Raw genomic sequence first — 19,125 nt, forward strand, 5'->3', positions numbered from 1 at the left:
ACAATGTAACTTATTTACAAAGCTGGTTATGTCGTCAAGGTACATATAAATAGGCCAGCAAATGATTTGGCACTTATTTCTTGCACTAGGTGAACTGGATGACCAGTCGTTCTACAAACATCTTTATGAAACACCCACCAGGGATGTTTTCAAACAGTACATTACAAAGAAAGAAGAATACAGAATTTTATCAAAAACCTGAAGAGATGTGTTTATATATTATACTTCATGAAAAAACTTATTTACAAAGCTGGTGATGTCAAGGTACATATTAACAGGGCAGCAAATGATTTAGCACTTTTACTTCTTGCACTGGGTAAATCATGCATTTCTTTTACAACATTTTAATTTGTTTTCGTGTCAAAGGGTAGGATTGACATATTTTGAGGAATACGAAGTATGAAATAATAATAAGTGTTTACAGACAATGTGGTCTTGTAGTAATTTTAAAAGAACAGAGGTTTAAACATGTATTTTCTACCCTGTGAATTAAAAATGTAACATCCCTATTTTTTCTCAGAGAAGAATAAAGAGAACAATTTACTACTGACAGCTATTTGCTCTGGAACAAGCTTTATCTATTAGGTTCAGGAAGACTAGTTATTTTGTTTGTTGTTGATGCTGGTGCTAATGACTGATTTTGTAATAAAAAGAAATTAATTTTGCCTAGGAATTTTTTTTTATTTTATAGGGAAATGAAATCCTTGAACAGCTCATCTTAAAACACCAACTGTGTGGAGATCCTCCAAACCAAGACTTGTGATGTCACGAAACGACTGACCCCTTTACATTAAATATAAGCCCTGAATCATCAATTTTTTTAATGCCATGACAGTCTAAAAGTTTCAAATAAATAGCAACCAGCTGTGATTATTCTGTTTACCTAGTATAATTCTTGAATAGTTTCTCTAGTTAACAAGTCCATCCCAACAAATGTTTGTTTTAATAAAAAGAGATAAATCCAACGACCATAGCACCGAAAATTTCATCAAAGTTGGACGAAAAAATAAAGCTATGACATTTTAAAGTTTCGCTTAATTTCACAAAATAGTTATATGCACACCCTGGTCGGTATCCAAATGAGAAGACTGATGATTTCATCCACTCACTATTTCTGTTGTATTCTAATTTTGCCCTCATTGTCAGGTGAAACAATTATTAATTCTTCCCTGAACATGTGAAATTACATTATTTACTAGTATATGGTTCAGTGAAGTTGGTCCCTATTGTCAAATTTGTAAAAAAAAAAGAGAAATGTAAATATTGTAATTCAAACAAAAAATTAAAAAAAAGTGAGTGACATCATTGACTCTCTCATATGCATGTCACCAACTTGTGCTTATCACTGTTTTGTGAAAAACAATTGATACTTTAAATGTCATAACTTTGTTATTTCACATTTGTTGGTGAAATTTTCGGTTCTCCATTGATTCAATTCAATTAATATTTGTCTGTGGGGGACTTGACCTTTAACTAAAAACCTAATAAAATGTCGTACAACATAAAAAAGTGCCAAGGGTTAATGAACATTGAACACATGTAGATCTAGGAGCAATAGTTAAAACAAATTGGACATGTGCATATAGTCTGTTACAAAATTAATTTATCTCTTCACTTTTTATACATGTGCAATAATACTCAACTGAATTTCTTTACAAGTTGTCTTCAATAACCTATTCTCAAGCCATACAGTGTAGGTTTAATTAAAAAAAGGCAATTGACAAACAGTGCAAGAGTCCAGTCTGAAAACAGCCAACCACTTTAAGCGAATAGGTAGCTTGATATGATGAAACGCACTTGACATAATGGATCAATTTGATGTCATACAAATTATACGGTAGTTTCTTTTGAACTGAATTAAGGGACTGATCATTATCATACTACATGATGCTCTTTCTTAAAAAGAAGAATACCAGGAGAACACAATGTGCTTAATTATACCCCAGAAAAAGTTTGGCTATAAGTGCAGAAAAGACTTTAAAAATGAGTCATTACTGAACATCTTTATCCAGGGTGTCAAAGTAGTGGAACAGTGGAAGTGTTGGAGAGTGGTGTGGCCCTGTGGCAGAGAGATGTGACCCTGTGGCGGAGTGATTTGGCCCTGTGTCGGAGTGGTGTGGCCCTGTGGCAGAGTGATTTGGCCCTGTGTCAGAGTGGTGTGGCCCTGTGGCAGAGTAATGCGGCCCTGTGGCAGAGAGATGTGACCCTGTGGCAGAGTGGTGTGGTCCTGTGGCAGAGTGGTGTGGGCCCGTGTCAGAGTGGTGTGGTCCTGTGGCAGAGTGGTGTGGCCCCGTGTCAGAGTGGTGTGGCCCCGTGGCAGAGTGATTTGGCCTTGTGGCAGAGTGGTGTGGCCCTGTAGCAGAGTGGTGTGGCCCTGTAGCAGAGTGGTGTGGCCCTGTAGCAGAGTGGTGTGGCCCTGTAGCAGAGTGGTGTGGCCCTGTTGGAGATTGATGCGGCCCCGTTGCTGTGTGAGGTGCCCCAGTCATGTAGTAAGATGACCAAGGTTGAGAATATGGCAGCCTCTGTGCGGTTGCATCAAACGGACGTGATGAGGAATTATGCCCAGCATGGCTGTCATCATCTGACCAAACATGGACATGGTTTGAAGCTGTACATCAGTCAATGCCTTCATGACCTTAAGTTGTGTTTCTTCATGCTGCTTTGCCATTTTCATCTCAAATTCTTGCTGCTGTTTCATTCGATTGTCTTCAGAATCTTGAAAAGCAGAGTTGTTGTCCTTGAGACTCTTTTTCATCACACCCGACATGGCATCAAACGACTTCTCTAATTTAGTTTTCTTGGGTCGCTTCTTTTTCACACCTGAAATTTTAGAAAAAATTGAAAAAGTAAATATAATTGTTTCAACAAACCTGAGCAAAGTAAACTATTCTTAATTACAATTTGAAAAGATGTATATGACCAGCTATTTTACTGAGAGTAAAATAAATTTGTCTTTTTTAAATGGAAAATGTTGCTAATTAGACATAAAAAGGGTACCTGACATCTGTGGTATTTATGATCTAAATGTAACCGCAGATTTATGATTGAATGGACTCCCAGCCCCCATTCAATGTTCTAATTCAATGCATATATCTGCACAAAACTATGAATATTCACATGAAATTCAAATAGAAATCTCATCTGAGAACTCATACAATATTTCAAATATCATTTGAGTAACTTCCTGACAGCCGTGACAGCAGTGGCAGATCCATGGGAGGGGGGCATGTGCACGTTTTTTTTATTTTTGAGAGCCATAGATAATATTTTTAATGTTAATATGCTGTTCTTGCAAAAGCATGCCCCCCCCCTTGAAAGTCACATCATATATTTTGAATGGGAATATGCCCTTCATACTCAACTTTTTCCTTTTTTTTTCTTTTGGCTGGTCAAATTTTCCTCATGGAAAATCCTCTGGAAAAACTTGTGTAACAGAGTTTTCGAGAGGCAGCTAGTGTGCATCTAATGGATTGTGTAAACACAATGGGACTCCTAATTTTTTTTTTTTTTTATTCTAAATTATGCGTTCATTTAGCACAACTCAGTGCCATTCAAAATGAACAAAAAACGGTAATTCTTATCATGTAGGCCATGACCCATGAATCACTTTTTTTTAATTGATTTTAACAGTGAGGCTTTACTGACTCACTCATGCATCTTTTGTATTAATTTTAATAAATTATAAAAAAAAGTGAAACAGTGCATGTGCACAAGGGGACTTCTTAAGTAATTTTGATCAGTATAATTAAACATAGCATTAGCTTACTCTTCAAATCGAAGTTCTGCGGCCCAACTACATCATCGGGTTTAGGCACAGCTTCCTCGGGCTCAACCTCAAGATGCTCAGCGTCACGGCCAACAGTTTCTGATGCTGTACTACACGTAGATGCCCCATCACCATGATCACTTTGCAGTTCTTCATCCACAGATTCTACATCCAACATGTCTACATCCTGATTGTAATCTGAATCTTGAGATGTAGCTGAGCTCCTTGTTGCATCAGTGGTGCTAACTTCAAGTTCAACCTCAACCACAGATTTCCGCCTACCCTGCCTACTGCTGGAAACGATGTTCAAGGGTTTGGTGGTTGCCCTATTACCCCAGATTGACTCCATTATATCACAATTTGGAACATTTTTTTTATCGTTTCCGCTTTTGTTGTTGTGGTCTACCATCGCATAGTACTTTTTTTTCAGGTACTTCAGTTTTTGAATCACGTGCTTCTTGTCTTTATTTATACCCCTTTCTCGAAGCTTACCTACAACTTCTGCATACAGCTTAGCGGATGGATTGTCCATTGCCTCCATAATGGCTTCCTCCGCCCGAATTTGGAGAAGCACTCTCTCTTCCTCGGTGCTCCATTGTTCTCTTGCCTCGTTCGGCATTTCCACCGCACCACAATTATAACTATGAAAATTGTCAAGATGACGGCAAGATCTAATAAACAATTATGAAAGTTGTCAAGATGAATTGACGGCAAGATCTGCTGGTAGTAAATAGTATCTATCAGTGCTCGGCACGTGCAGAACGAAACGAAAGAAAATTGTAAACATTACTTCTTATCTATTACAAAAAGGTAAAAAAAAAATTAATTACAACATATTTTGGAAGTATTACGAGAAAAAAAAACAAATTACTGTATTTGTATATTTTGAAAAATTTTATACATGTAAAAAAAGTGCTTTTTTAATAAATATTGTTGGTAAAAAAAAAAAATATGTTCGAGTGTATCTACTTGGCCACAGCAGCATTCAGCTGAGCTTGCAAGTACTTGCGCGCGGAATCTCGGTGCAGGGGACTTCGGGAGAGAAAAAAATTTGACCTCTGACGTCATTAAAGAGGAGAAGTTCTCCGGTTTGCTTTCATACTGGCTGTTTCACCGGCGAAGTTCGCCGGTGAAAAGTTTCACCGGCGAAGTTCTCCACCTCTAGAGGTGGAGAAGTTCGCCGGCGAACTTCACCGGTGAAGTTCTCCTGTGTACCTTTCATACTGCACACTTTCCCCTTCGCTGGCGAACTTCGCCGGTGAAGTTCGCCGGTGAAAAGCGCACTGTGAAAGGGGTATAAGAAGAGGAAAGAAAGGAAGGAAGGAATGAAGGAAACTTTAATCTATTGAAGAAGCTACAGGAGTAGGTACATGTACATGTATACATGAATAAAATTGGAAGGGGTTAATTGTTGCAGTGCTTACCCCACAGATGTTGGAAGGGTCACTCACATTTATAATGTCATTGTGGGTGCTGATTTTATACGCCAATTTGTGTTGGCCCACTGACTATTGTCAGTTGTTTCATGAAGGGTACACGTGTGTACAGTGCGTCGGCCCAGCCAACGAGGCATTAAAGGCGGCTTGATTTACATGCATGGTTTTATCATTTGCAAATTGATCTAGTTATTGATCATGATGATATAATTAATGAGGTAAACAGTACAGTGGTAGTAGACTCAGTCTACATGTGAAGGAATGTGTAGGGTCACACAGACTTCACAAAGTTGTGTTCTGACGTATCAAGAAGCTCTTTTATATGACGTTGCTTGGTAAATGTATCATTATCACCAGCTCAATTACATACGTGATACAGCAAAATGGTATACATGTCGCTGTTGTCCCAGTATGTACATTGTAGCACTGTATTAGCCTACTGTTGATTTATTAAATCAAAGGCCTATTGAATTCAAATTGGAATAACCTTTTCCACTTCATGAAATCTGTGTTTTCAACAGCTTCATCTGCATCTGACAGACCTTGATAAGTTGACATTAAAATCTGCAATTCACTGATCCCAATTCATTCTGTTGTGATCAAGTCGGGGGAATTTTCAATATTAATATTTTTCTCAAAACGGAGCTTTTCTTTTTCAAAATTTTTGGCTAACATTTCATTTTTTGCAGAAATGGTCATTATTTATACAAATTGCAAAATTGGAAGAATAGCCCAAATGTCTACTGAAAAATGATTCCCTAAACGAAAAAAAAAATCCCCGAAATTTAAAATAGCCTGTGTTCCTAAAATAAACCTCTACCCTTGGCTACAAGGCATGCATAATGTGGGTAGCTTACATAGAATACTATGGTGTGGGACTTCATCTTAGTTGAGGGATGAAGCATTCGCATCCTGCTGTTCTTATATTGCATTGCATTGTAAACCTGAAATGACTGAAAGAAAAGCTTTCTGTCAGTTGACAGAAGAATGGTAAACACTACTGGCCTGCTGAAATCACTGTGAGATCATACACTATAGGCATTCTTTCTAGGCTCATCTCCACCAGCACAAGGGTTCCAATTAAATCCGGCTGCAGTACCATTTCTGATGTGGAAAATCTTCAGAACAGTCTTTACATCATTTGTAATGTATTTGCAATTGCCAGGCTATTCTGTAGGATTCTTCTTCAGATTACAGTCCGAAGTAAACTTAGATTTTGGGGGGCAAAATAGCAAGCTATTTGGGAATTATTCAGTGATGTGAAGTGACATTCAGAATATCATTGAGGATATTCTAATTTCTATCTAGTATCTATTACCACAGGCAACTCAAATGTAGCCCCAAAATGAGTATTCTCGGTTTTCCAAATTTACATTGCATGCTCGAGCTAGAATTCCCCACGTGAGCTGACGGAATTGGATTTCTTGATGCTCAATGTTTTTAATCTTTTGTATTGAGCGAATTCTGGATGATAGATATAACGTATTTTAGATATAATAGGATATTAGATATAATAGAAATATTAAGTCTATTTATATCTGTACATCTGCACTCTACTGCACTTGATTCTTGACATCATATTATTACCCCGGCTGTAGCTGACCCGTCGTTATAGGTGCTAAAGCACGTCATGGAATAATTCCTTCCCATTAACCTCACCTGGGTCGAGTGCAGCACAGTGTGGATAAAATTTCTTGCTGAAGGAAGATACCCCATGGCTGGGGTTCGAACCCACCTCTGTTTCAAATTCCAGAGACCAATCCACTGGGCCACTATGCTTCAGGAGCATTTCTTGAAAATAATATAGAAATTGGCTAATCAAAAAGGTAGTTGGGATATCAATATGAGGTTACCTTGGCTAATGGAGACCCACCTCCATTCGAATTAATGCTGAGATGTGACCATTCACCAGTCTATGAAGGGCATCTGTTGGGGCCAGTGGTATGATGGACGATTAGAGTAAATGGAAGGGGGTAGAAACCCTTAATCACGAACCTGCGCAAAGCATCGTTCAATTAATCTCCTAATCCACCTGGACAGGTTGGGGAATTTTCAGTCCCAAGCAAGATTGAGATGAATTAAAGTTCATTTAAAAATGAAAGTACTGTGCATATGTACAGTTTATGACATATATCTAAATAAATAGTGTATAGTAATGAATTTATTTCAAGTTCATTTCGTATTTTTTGTTCATTTCAAAATTTTCAATACGGTACTAAGTTGCTGTTTGTAAATTTGATTAAAACCAATTCCTTTTGAAAACCAAATACACAAAAGTTGAAATTTGAAAGTTAATTTTTTTTTTACCCCACTACATAGAACAATTTCATACCACTGCTATTGCTGCTGCAACTGCTGCTGCTGCTACTTCTACTACTACTACTACTACTACTATTACTACTACTACTACTACTACTACTACTACTACTACTACTACCAGGGGCCACAGAACGGTTTTCAAAGTGGGGGGCTGACCATGCAAAAAATCACAATCCTATGGTCATTTTTACATTTTTTGTACTCGGTTTTGGAAAAAAAGTGGGGGGGGGCTGAAACCCCCAGCCCCCACTTCCGCGGCCCCTGACTACTACTACTACTACTACTACTACTAGCACATTTCATTTCTGTTTTCTACATCCGCAACTTTCACTTCTTATGACCGTTAAATGAGTGAAGATTGCTACCAATTCTATAATCGTCTCTTCATAGAGTAAGCCCATATTTGCGGGCGTTGACACAATGCAGGTTTATAGTCTAGTGATGATGTCAGTTAATCAATTAGCTGATTGAGGTATAGTATCCAGATGGGCATCAATGAACTCTCAAACCCAATCACTTCATAATGACCTCATCAATGAATATCAAGGTCCAAACTGACATTCTAAATCAGCGGAACTGATTATTCACATGAATATGCAGTGTCTAGTGTATTTGCTTCTGTGGGAGGGAACTAGAGGTTCTCACTTTTATCTTTTTCATTGCATACTGTACACTTTTAATTTGTAGGATTTAGAATAAATCCAGTTTGGCTATGAATAATAACCAGCAAAACATTTGATTTATTTTTAATCCTAAGGTTTAACTTCTAAATCGTTAGAGATCTTGTTTCAAATCTATTAGCATTGAATTCAAACTGCAAGGGTTAATTCAAAGCTAATGTTTTACTTTGTTATTCACTGCCAATCTGGATTTATTTTCAATCCTTGAAACTTAGACACCGTTCTCACTACCATCCTAAAACTTGTTTACCCTAAACTAGTTTAGTGGAAACTAGGACACCGTTCTCACTACCAAGCCTGAGTCATATCGATTATTTTGAAAACCGGTGTTCGACAGCTCTAATTCGATCGAACATCGATGCATCGAATATTGAAGGCGGGGAAAATTTAGTCTTGTTTTTGCGTCGATGCGATGCGCTTTGCATATGCACTATACGCACTGACGGTATGCGCTCGCTGGCGTTGGCCGGGTGAGCGTTGCACAAGCAGATGACAGAGCAAAGTTCGTTTGTATTTTCCATGATCACAAAACACAAAAAAGGCCGGGGACCAAAGCAGAATTCTTCCCAAAATATCTTTAACAATGATATTTGCAGATGACAACATATAAGTTTAAAATGAAACAATAATAAAGACATGAATCACGCAGAGTCGATCCGAATGATTTTCGGTCAACTAGCATTCGCAGTCCATTCACCAGCCCCGTCCGCAGCTCCGTACACTCACTCTCCCGAAACGAAAGGCGTGCTTGACGTCAGCGCCAGCAAACAGTGCAATCAACGGAGAGCGCTGTAACTTGCCTGAGATTGTGCATGTAGTTGGATCCAAAATGAGCTCCAAATAAATTTATGGGAATAAATACGTAATTTTCTCTGGATGGTCATTTGAATTGCTATTCAATGCTGATGTAATGATTGTGAGGAAAGATTGCACATGGAATATGAGTTATGACGATGTTCGAGAATTAATCCTGATGTCTGATGACAATCCAGTTTTTTAGACACAATTGAGCATGCGATCAAAATAAATACGAATGGTTCGAATCGAGCCCTAAGTTCATCTAAATTATTACGATTTAACAAGATTTTATGGTCATACTAAGAATATTGACGATGTCAGCAAAGTATGTTATGTTCATATGGAAAAATTAATACTGGGATTATTTCTATGATTCCATTTCTGGACGTCTCCTCCAAGCTCCGAGAAAATAAGCACAATGCGCATGCGTGTTCTATGACGTATGACATATTTTCCCATTCATGAAATCAGAGCCCAAAGTTGGGCACAAACTAGCTTCAAATTGATGGGAAAAAAATCAAACGCAATTTTCTCTGTTTTGTCATGTAAAATGTTATTATATGGTGATATTACGAACTTGAACAGAGTTTTTGCATGTAGAGTAGACAATGTTCGAGAATCAATCCTGACGTGATGATTATTTTTTTTAGACAAGTGCACTAGCTAGCTCGACTCAAGAAGTCAAGTCGATCGTCATGAGATGTCTGCCATTGAAAATTGAAACGAAATACAAACGTTTCACATCAAGCTCTAAATTCATATTAATGATTATCATATGCAAATTATTGTTAAATATTACGATTAAATAATGTTCTATGGTCATGATATTAATATTGTTCATGAAAGCAAGATTTATTTTACATTGATCGCGTCAATTTCCGGCCATTTTCTGGTTTGATTAAAGAACAGTACTGCGCATGCACGATCGATGGCCATGACTTCCATTCATGAATTCATCGTGCATAAATTATCTCGGCACGAGCAGACGAGTAAGACTCGAACTATGATCGAAATAAACTTCAAATTAATGGTGAATAGCATCATAATTACTCAATCGGTTTCATTTTGGGGGCAATAGAAATCAAGTAAGTAGTAAAGTTGGACATTGCTGATATTTTGATGATTGATTGTGTAAACCAAACGAATCGGCCGGCCGACGTATTTTTTTTTTTTTTGATGCACCGATTTTGCAAAATCTGCACCGGTGTTCGATGACATCGATCGAACACCGATTTTAAAATCGATTCGACTCAGGCTTACTCACTACCATCCTAAAACTTGTTTACCCTAAACAAGTTTAGTGGAAACTAGGACACCGTTCTCACTACCATCCTAAAACTTGTTTACCCTAAACTAGTTTAGTGGAAACTAGGACACCGTTTTCACTACTATCTTAAACTAGTTTACTGGAAACTAGTTTATAGTGGAAATAATGATGTGTAATGAGAACGGTCGAAGCGGTCTTGGAAGCGATTTTCCAAACTAATCCGGAAAACCACCTTGCGATGTAGTTTTCAAACTCGCTTTGCCTCGTTAAACTGGTTTTAGCTTAAGTGAAGCCACAACGGTTCCTCGGGAAGTGATATTCGCACATTTTGAGCGCACTATTCCACACTATGGTTTTGAATTTCGCTCGAAATATGTCACTCCCACTGGGAGCATCCCCATAGCAACAAGCCCACTTATTAAAGGTGAAATGGCTTCGAAAACCATTGTTGGCTGATCAGAGGGAACGCTAGCAAAGTGATCTTCCAAACTAGTTTCCTTAACCAATTTCCAGTAAACTAGTTTTAGAAAGTATAATGAGAATGCTGTCTAGTTTAAAGTGTAATGAGAACGGTAGATTAAGAAGCGGTCTTGGAAGCAACCTTCCAAACTGGTTCAGAAAACCTGCGATGTAGTTTTGAAGATCGCTTTGCCTTGATTTTAGTGTAAGTGAGGACACAACCGTTCTTCGGGAAGTGATCTTTGCACATTTTGAGCGCGCTTCTCCACACACTGTATATGGAATACCTACGCTGCAATTTCAAATTTCGTACAAAATATGTTACCCCACTGATATTGTTCCCATAGCAACAAGACCACTTTAGGTGAAGTAGTTTTGAAAACCACTTTCGGGTGATCAAATGTTAACGCTAGCAAAGCCATATTCCAAACTGGTTTCCTGAACCGATTTCCAGTAAACTAGTTTTAGAAAGTATAATGAGAATTGTGTCTTAAGGGATTTTCACAATTGCTTGTACAATCGTTTGCAATCATTTAGTCACAATATATGTTGCACAGAATCACAACAGTTGTAAGCAGTCGCACCATCAATTGTGGTAGGGGCTTTAGAGAGTGTACAGTAATCTGGAAATCTTGGGAGTGTAATCAATATATCTGAAGATGTCTGAGAGTGTACAGTAGTTTTATCTGTCTAGTAGGATAATAAAATAACTGACTTTGTCGTAAATGGAATGGAGTTATATCCTTTCACAGCAAATACTGATATCCATGTGTCATCACTACCCATCAACATTTTGAAGTAGTTCAGGGATGTAATAACCTTTAAACCTCAGAGGAAAAAGAAACCAAACTTTTTTGTTTTCACAGTGAAGATACCTTAGGCTCTATGGTTAATGCACTTGTACTTTACCTAAGCTGTCACTCATCCGACATTGGGAATATTTGTGGAAAAGAAAACGACTGAGACATCTGTGTAAAATGTGCAAACTTTTGACTATAATGGTAAATATAATTTTTGGTTGTGAATAAAAATTGATACAAATTGTTTCATTGTGATATACAATTTTTTTATTGTATATGAGAACTATTCATTTCTGCTAGAATCAATGTATGACAAGTTTAGAATGGCCACTATTTGTGGGCATGTGTTTTCTTTTAGTGATATTACAAGCATGTTGCTTTCACACTGGCAAAGTACATGTATGAGACCAAGATTTTCTCATTAGAAATCCGCATAATCATATACCAGGTATTTTTTTTGTGATTGGATAGTATAAAAGCGCATAATATGATATTGGATTGACTGTCGCTCTAGAATGAAGGATTTCATGGAAACAGTAGTCTGCTGTCATTAACGCTCTCATCATATCTGCACTGAAGGGGAGCCAATTTAACTTTACGATGGTCATAAAGTTTGACAATGAACAAGAGAGTGAATTGTCATTCATTTTGGAGTAAGCACTTCCTCTCTGTTGGTCAGTTATGAAGTGTTTATACCCTTATCTTGTAGTCTTAAAGGACAAGTCCACCCCAACAAAAACTTTATTTGAATAAAAAGATAAAAATTCAACTAGCAAAACACTGAAAATTTCATTAAAATCGGATGTAAAATAAGAAAGATATGACATTTTAAAGTTTTGCTTCATTTCACAAAACAGTTATATGTACATCTCTGTATGCAGATGAGGAACTGATGACATCACTCACTATTTCTTTTGTATTTTATAATATGAAATATTTCTATTTTCTTGTCATTGTCATGTGAAATGAAGTTTTATTCCTCCCTGAACACATGGAATTCCATTATTTTAACATTCTGTGCTTCAGGCAAGGAGGTCCTAATCGTCAAATTCGTAACAATTGAAATATTGTATAATTCAAACAATAAAAAACAAAAGAAATAGTGAGTGAGTGACATCATCGACTCTCTCATTAGGATGTAACTGGCTCGTTCATATAACTATTTTGTTAAAAATAAGCGAAACTTTGAAATGTCATAACTTATTTTACATCCAATTTTGATGAAATTTTCAGCATTGTGCTTGTCTGATTTTTCTCTATTGATTCAAATCAACATTTTTCTGAGGTGGACTTGACCTTTAAGGAAAACAAAAGCTGGTCTCTGTGGGCTACGTTCAGTCGATAGGGCCATCTGCTCCAGCCCGAGTTTTCAAATTAGCGCTATATTTCTGATCCAGCTAAATTGTCCCGATCAGAACAATTTCAAGATTATTTGTAATGGAGACGCAATTATCACGATAGTTTGCTGGATTAATCTCAAGATTGCAATCCCAAGTGCTCTTTGGCCGTAGAAGTATAGTTCAGACCACTGTTGCAGTCTAGTGATTACATTTGGTTGTAGAACTAATTTGATTTAAAACGTCCAGGGGGTGTTTCACAAAAGTTTTAAGTATGACTTAAATGCCAACGCATAGGCCTACATGAAATGCAATGCACAATCTTATTGATCAGAAATGCGCGTCCTCTTGGCATAATCTGACCAATGCTGCTGTTCCGTTTGTACAGTATCACGCGCAACTAGACATTGAAGTGCAGCTCTAAGTCATATTAAAATCTTTGGAAAAAGTTCATTCTGCAGAACCTGGGTTGTTAAAAGTCTTTGTGAAACACCCCCTCCTTGGGAAAGGTTCATTCTGCAGAACATGGGTTGTTATAAATCACTTGAATGGAACAAAGATCCTGATTGAGGACATCTATTTATATCCCTTTCATTGACCCATCCTCCTATTACCAGCCTAAGAGTAATGCGGATAATTCAATAAAAATTGCGTTCACAAACTCCGAAAATAATCCGCGCTATTATTTTACGAGCGCCCGACCTGAAAAAGGCGAATAATTGTCATGGCAACTGCACACGCCCCCTCCGATGGGGTTGTGTTGCAAAAGGGTGACCTTGTGACGGCACCATGGCAATTATCCGCATTATTTGGAAATATGTTCATAAAGTCAAAATCTGGTCCCGATGCCGCTATTATGCGGATAATTGCAGCATCAAAATAATGCGGATAACTCTGGTCCTCCTCCGATTTTATGACCAAATTATGCTGCTATTAGCTGCATAATTGGGTTTATGAAAGGGGTATGAGTCTGCTACTTCTGTTTCCATTTTGCAACTTGTATCCTCCAAGTTGACCAACACTTCCTAGTTCAAAATGGATCTTACTATTCACAGCGGGTGGCTTTGAGTTTGAAATTGGGGAGAATCAATGTTGATGAAAACATAGCTAGAAAACTAGCCTGTGCTAACAATGCATTGTGTTTGTGCTTTGATTTTAGATTCATTATTGTGATTCAGCTAAAGAAAATTGTTTGAATGCGCCTCTCAGCACCTGTAAATATTAGAGTCTTTGCACAGTTAAGGGTTTTGGATGCTATCATTGGGGAGTGATGAGATAAATTTTTGTGTCATTTTTAAATGTCTTCATGCAAAAGAAAGAATACTGTTCTCCAGTTTTAAACCATACTAATACTTTGAGAATTTGATGGGAAAATTAGCAAATTGGCAAATTAACTAGAGATAATTAATCAAAAAAGCGGCAATAAATTCTCACTAGCTTATCCGTCAATTTGAAAATCTTAGATAAGGTGTAATATTATTAAATCTCATCAAATAGTTTTTAAAACTGTGATATATTATTAAACATATTTTGAATAATATACATGTATTTGTGAGATTTATGTTTGTATTCAATTTATTATCTGTGAGATAGAATCTACATTAGGCAAATTTTAGAGATGTAGTTCATTGCTGATGTCACAATTTTGAAATAATCCTACAATAATGGCGAACTCCATCAAGAGATTTCAAACCTGAAGAATCCCAACTTGAAGAGGTGGTACTCCATACTGGGAAATATGATTTAGGTATAAATGGATTCATTATGATTCTGAATGTTCTGAGTCTGAATATTCCATGAAAAAAGAGAATATTTCTAATCATAATAAAAAATGAAAATGGCAAGTTATGGAGTGACATAATTTGGGAGCTGCTTACAGGTGTCATAAAGTGTAGAATAAAAAATTGACAAGAGTAGATATTCAACAAACATTTTTTGATATGTTTGATATATTTTCAGCATTTATTAAAACAAACTTGGTGTTGGAATAGACCACCCTGCAGCTCCAATTGGCAAATGAACATTGCAGAGGAGTACCTAAATAATTGTTTGTATTCTATTTTTTTTTTATACAGGAGGTGCCTTCCACTGTGATGCGCTGAAAGCTGCAGACATTCTTCCTCTCCTTAGGGACAAGTTAGCTTTCCTCTCAGGTATTTGCTAAAGCTTTGATGATGATGATGTAACATAATGCTGGTGCAGATCCTTGAGCTGGGGCAGACTCGTCCTTTTTTAGGCGTGTAAACGCGATTAACTTGCCCTGGCTCGCGGAGCAGACACTGCAATTTTGCTCCGCGAAAATAGTAGGATCAGACCCTCTAGTTGGTGCAGACATGGCAATTTTTCTCTGTGTTAACACAACGTCAGGTCTGTCTCGGGAATTAGCGCGCGTTTCATGAAGTAAATTTTATCCTCTAATCTGTGTTTTTGCCCTAAGGGCAGAGTCTGCTCCGCAAGTTGGGGCAGCATGTAAATGCTACACAGGACGACCCGCTCGCTGCTAGCCGAGTCTGCACCCGCTTACAGATCTGCACCGCAAGTCGGCGCGGTTACACAGTATCTTGGTTATGACATTGATGGTGTTGATATTCTGCATAATGATGGTGGTGGTGGGGTTATGATGATTGTGATGATCTAACACAAAGTGATGGTGGTGTTTGATAGGATGATGAGGATGATGATGTAACGCGTAGTCATAGTGACGTGATCAAAATGACGATGGTGATGTTGATCTAGATATAGTGGTGATTGTGTTGGTAGTTATGATAATGATAATTACAATGATGATTCTGATGGTGAATAGTGACACTGATGATGTAGGCATGTGAGATTTCAGCTTTTAAGTTGATTTCAACCATTGTTATTTATGTTTCCAGCTTTTTGTTTGATCTCATCTGTCTTTACAAAAGTATAGGAGCTTTTGTAATTTCAGATTTTTCTATTTCATGTAACTCAAACCCTATGATGATGATGGTGACTGGATGGAAGTGAAGGTGCTGTGGTTGAAATTGATAAAATGAATTATGATGGAAACAATGAGACAAACATAAAAAAACGTATTATTAAGACCATAACCTAAATATTTTATGTCTCTCATTAAAATTTAAATGACGGAAAGATAAATGCTGTAATTATGGAGCCTATTAGGAAAATGGAAGGCATGAATTGACAATCCATGCATCTGTAATAATATAATGTATCATAGATTTTTACAAAGGAGTGTGACCAGGGGCTGTGTGATAATATAGGACAGTAAATAGGAGCAGTCAATAGTCGCTGTGATGGCAATTTACTAAATGGGTCTGCAGAGTTAGTTTCTTTTAAGACTTTTCCATGATGTTAATAAAATGTGTATTCAAAGGGGACAACTACATAACCCATTTCAACATAAAGTATCTTAACAAAAAAACTCAATAAAATTGATTAATGACAGCATGAAACCTCGTATTGTTTGAGATGGGGTTATCAATTCATGAGTGAAAAAATCAGGAGAAAAACATTGAGATGTAGACTACAAATGCAAATGCCTGTGCAGGCTTATCTGCTAATAGCCCCTCATTATGCCTTGCTGATCAATAATGTCATTAATGATTTTTATTTCCCTTTTTAACATCCACCTTTCTGTTTACACACACAAACCCTCATTTTCCATTTCATAAAAGAAATTCTGTCCATTTTCTTTAATCCTTCAATTGTACGATATCATATGACTTTGATTCCAGCACATTCTTTTTTAAAGCATCCATGTGTGAGTGAATTATTACCTGATCTGCTTCTTGTCTCGCCCACCAGAGGTGAAAGAGAGACTAAGGCCCTGTTTATGCTTCCACTTTTCCGGCCAGAATCAGCGTTTCCAAACGCAAAAGCACGGTTGCGTCCATGCTTACTTTCATTTAAACTCTGTTTCAAAACGCTGATCGTAAACTCACAAAAAGGTGCATTTGTAAACGTCGTTTGACCAGAATCAGGCTTTCTGGGGAAGTATAAACAGAACCACGATCGTAAACGTGTTTAAATGACATCATTTGGTGCATGCTTCCGGTGAGATGAAAATCCGCGGGCAAATACAGTCGCATTGCTCCATGTTATCTCCACGTAATAACAACACTCGGAAAAAAAACTTTTGAAAAAAGGCGTGCCAAATTTGACCTCACTTTCCTGCTCAATGAAAATTACGATGTGAAGCCAGCTTGCGATCGTGATTTCGCCTCTGAAAAGTTAAGCATAAACAGCACTCCCAGAACCACGTTTATGATCGGCGTTTTGAATCGACGTATGAAAACGCTGATTCTGTCCTCGCAATGGAAGCATAAACACACCCTTAGGGATCCAAATGTTGTCCGTCACAAACCTAATGACACATACATGTAACTCCACAACCGTAAGTCACTTTTCAACCAAACTTGGATGGTGCTTGGGGGAGAGCTGCATGTTATGCTGCAGTCACATGGGTCACATGGGTCACATGGTACAGTCAAAGGTCATTTTCAGGTCAACGTTAAAGTTTACATGCAAGACTCTTATGACACCTATTACTCCGCAACCAAACGTAAGTCGCATTTCAACCAAACTTGGATGTTAGATGGGCTTGAGGGACCTGCATGTTTTGCTGCAGTCGGAGGTCACATGGTAAAATCAAAGGTCATTTTCAGGTCAACGTTAAAGTTTGAATGCAAGACTCTCTTATGACACCTAACTCCACAACCATAAGTTGCTTTTCAGTCAAACTCGGATGGTACATGTCTATGGACTTTAGGGATATTTCTGGTTATTTTCATACATGTAAGTGGGCTAGACACAAAATCGCTTTTGCGTTGTTATTTAAATGAAATTTGTTTATATTCACCTATCTTTTTTACAGCTAATGTACATTACATTTTTCAATAATTACTCACTTCTATATCTCTCATGTACATGTAGGTGGTCGAGACAAGAGAGGGGGTCCTATCCTTGCTTTCCCATCAGGCTCTGCCCTGGATAAGGTCAGCCCAATTGACCTCCGTAGGCTTGTCTTTTATTTGAGTGGAATCCCAAGGTAAGATCACTTCTTTGTTTTCTCTTTTTTTCAAAATGATGGTAATTTAAATAGTTTTTTGTCTCACCTGCGAAGCAAAGTGAGACTATAGGCGCCGCTTTTCCGACGGCGGCGTCGGCGTCAACATCAAATCTTAACCTGAGGTTAAGTTTTTGAAATGACATCATAACTTAGAAAGTATATGGACCTAGTTCATGAAACTTGGCCATAAGGTTAATCAAGTATTACTGAACATCCTATTAGAGTTTCATGTCACATGACCAAGGTCAAAGGTCATTTAGGGTCAATGAACTTAGACCATGTTGGAGGAATCAACATCGAAATCTTAACCTGAGGTTAAGTTTTTGAAATGTCATCATAACTTAGAAAATATATGGACCTAGTTCATGAAACTTGGACATAAGGTTAATCAAGTATCACTGAACATCCTGCATGAGTTTCACGTCACATGACCAAGGTCAAAGGTCATTTAGGGTCAATGAACTTTGGCCGAATTGGGGATATCTGTTGAATTCCCATCATAACTTTGAAAGTTTATGGATCTGATTCATGAAACTTGGACATAATAGTAATCAAGCATCACTGAAAATTTTGTGCAAGTTTCAGGTCTCATGATTAAGGTCAAAGGTCATTTAGGGTCAATGAACTTTGGCCGAATCGGGGGTATCTGTTGAATTACCATCATAACTTTGAAAGTTTATTGGTCTAGTTCATTAAACTTGGACATTAGAGTAATCAAGTATCACTGAACATCCTGTGCGCATTTCAGGTCACATGACCAAGGTCAAAGGTCAATGAACTTTGGCCGAATTGGGTGTATCTGTTGAATTACCATCATAACTTTGAAAGTTTATGGATCTGATTCATGAAACTTGGACATACATGTAAGAGTAATCAAGTATCACTGAACATCCTGTGCGAGTTTCAGGTCACATGATCAAGGTCAAAGGTCATGTAAGGTCAATGAACTTTGGCCATGTTGGGGTTTTTTGTTGAATAACCATCATATCTCTGTAAGTTTATTGGTCTAGTTCATAAAAAGTGGACATAAGAGTAACCATGTATCACTTAACATCTTGTGCGAGTTAGAGTAGTTTTCAAAGTCAGCACTGCTGCTATATTGAACTGCGTGATGCAGGTGAGACGGCCAGAGGCATTCCACTTGTTCAAATGAAATCATAACTTAAAGTTTATGGACCTAGGTCATGAAACTTGGACATAAGGTTAA

General features: G+C 37.6%; 1 protein-coding gene across 1 annotated transcript in view; it reads left to right on the top strand.

Annotated features, from left to right (window-relative positions):
- The first annotated feature begins 12,125 nt into the window (after positions 1 to 12,125).
- Positions 12,126 to 19,125, top strand: part of LOC121431938 (kalirin-like) — a 34,517-nt gene continuing 27,517 nt past the window's right edge. Inside the window, exons 1-3 of the mRNA XM_041629720.1 lie at positions 12,126 to 12,156; positions 14,938 to 15,015; positions 17,783 to 17,897. Of these exons, the coding sequence (XP_041485654.1) occupies positions 12,126 to 12,156; positions 14,938 to 15,015; positions 17,783 to 17,897 (224 nt within the window). The remainder of the gene's footprint in view (positions 12,157 to 14,937; positions 15,016 to 17,782; positions 17,898 to 19,125) is intronic.

The sequence above is a fragment of the Lytechinus variegatus genome, chromosome 1 (assembly GCF_018143015.1).
Source record: "Lytechinus variegatus isolate NC3 chromosome 1, Lvar_3.0, whole genome shotgun sequence".
Taxonomy (NCBI): domain Eukaryota; kingdom Metazoa; phylum Echinodermata; class Echinoidea; order Temnopleuroida; family Toxopneustidae; genus Lytechinus; species Lytechinus variegatus.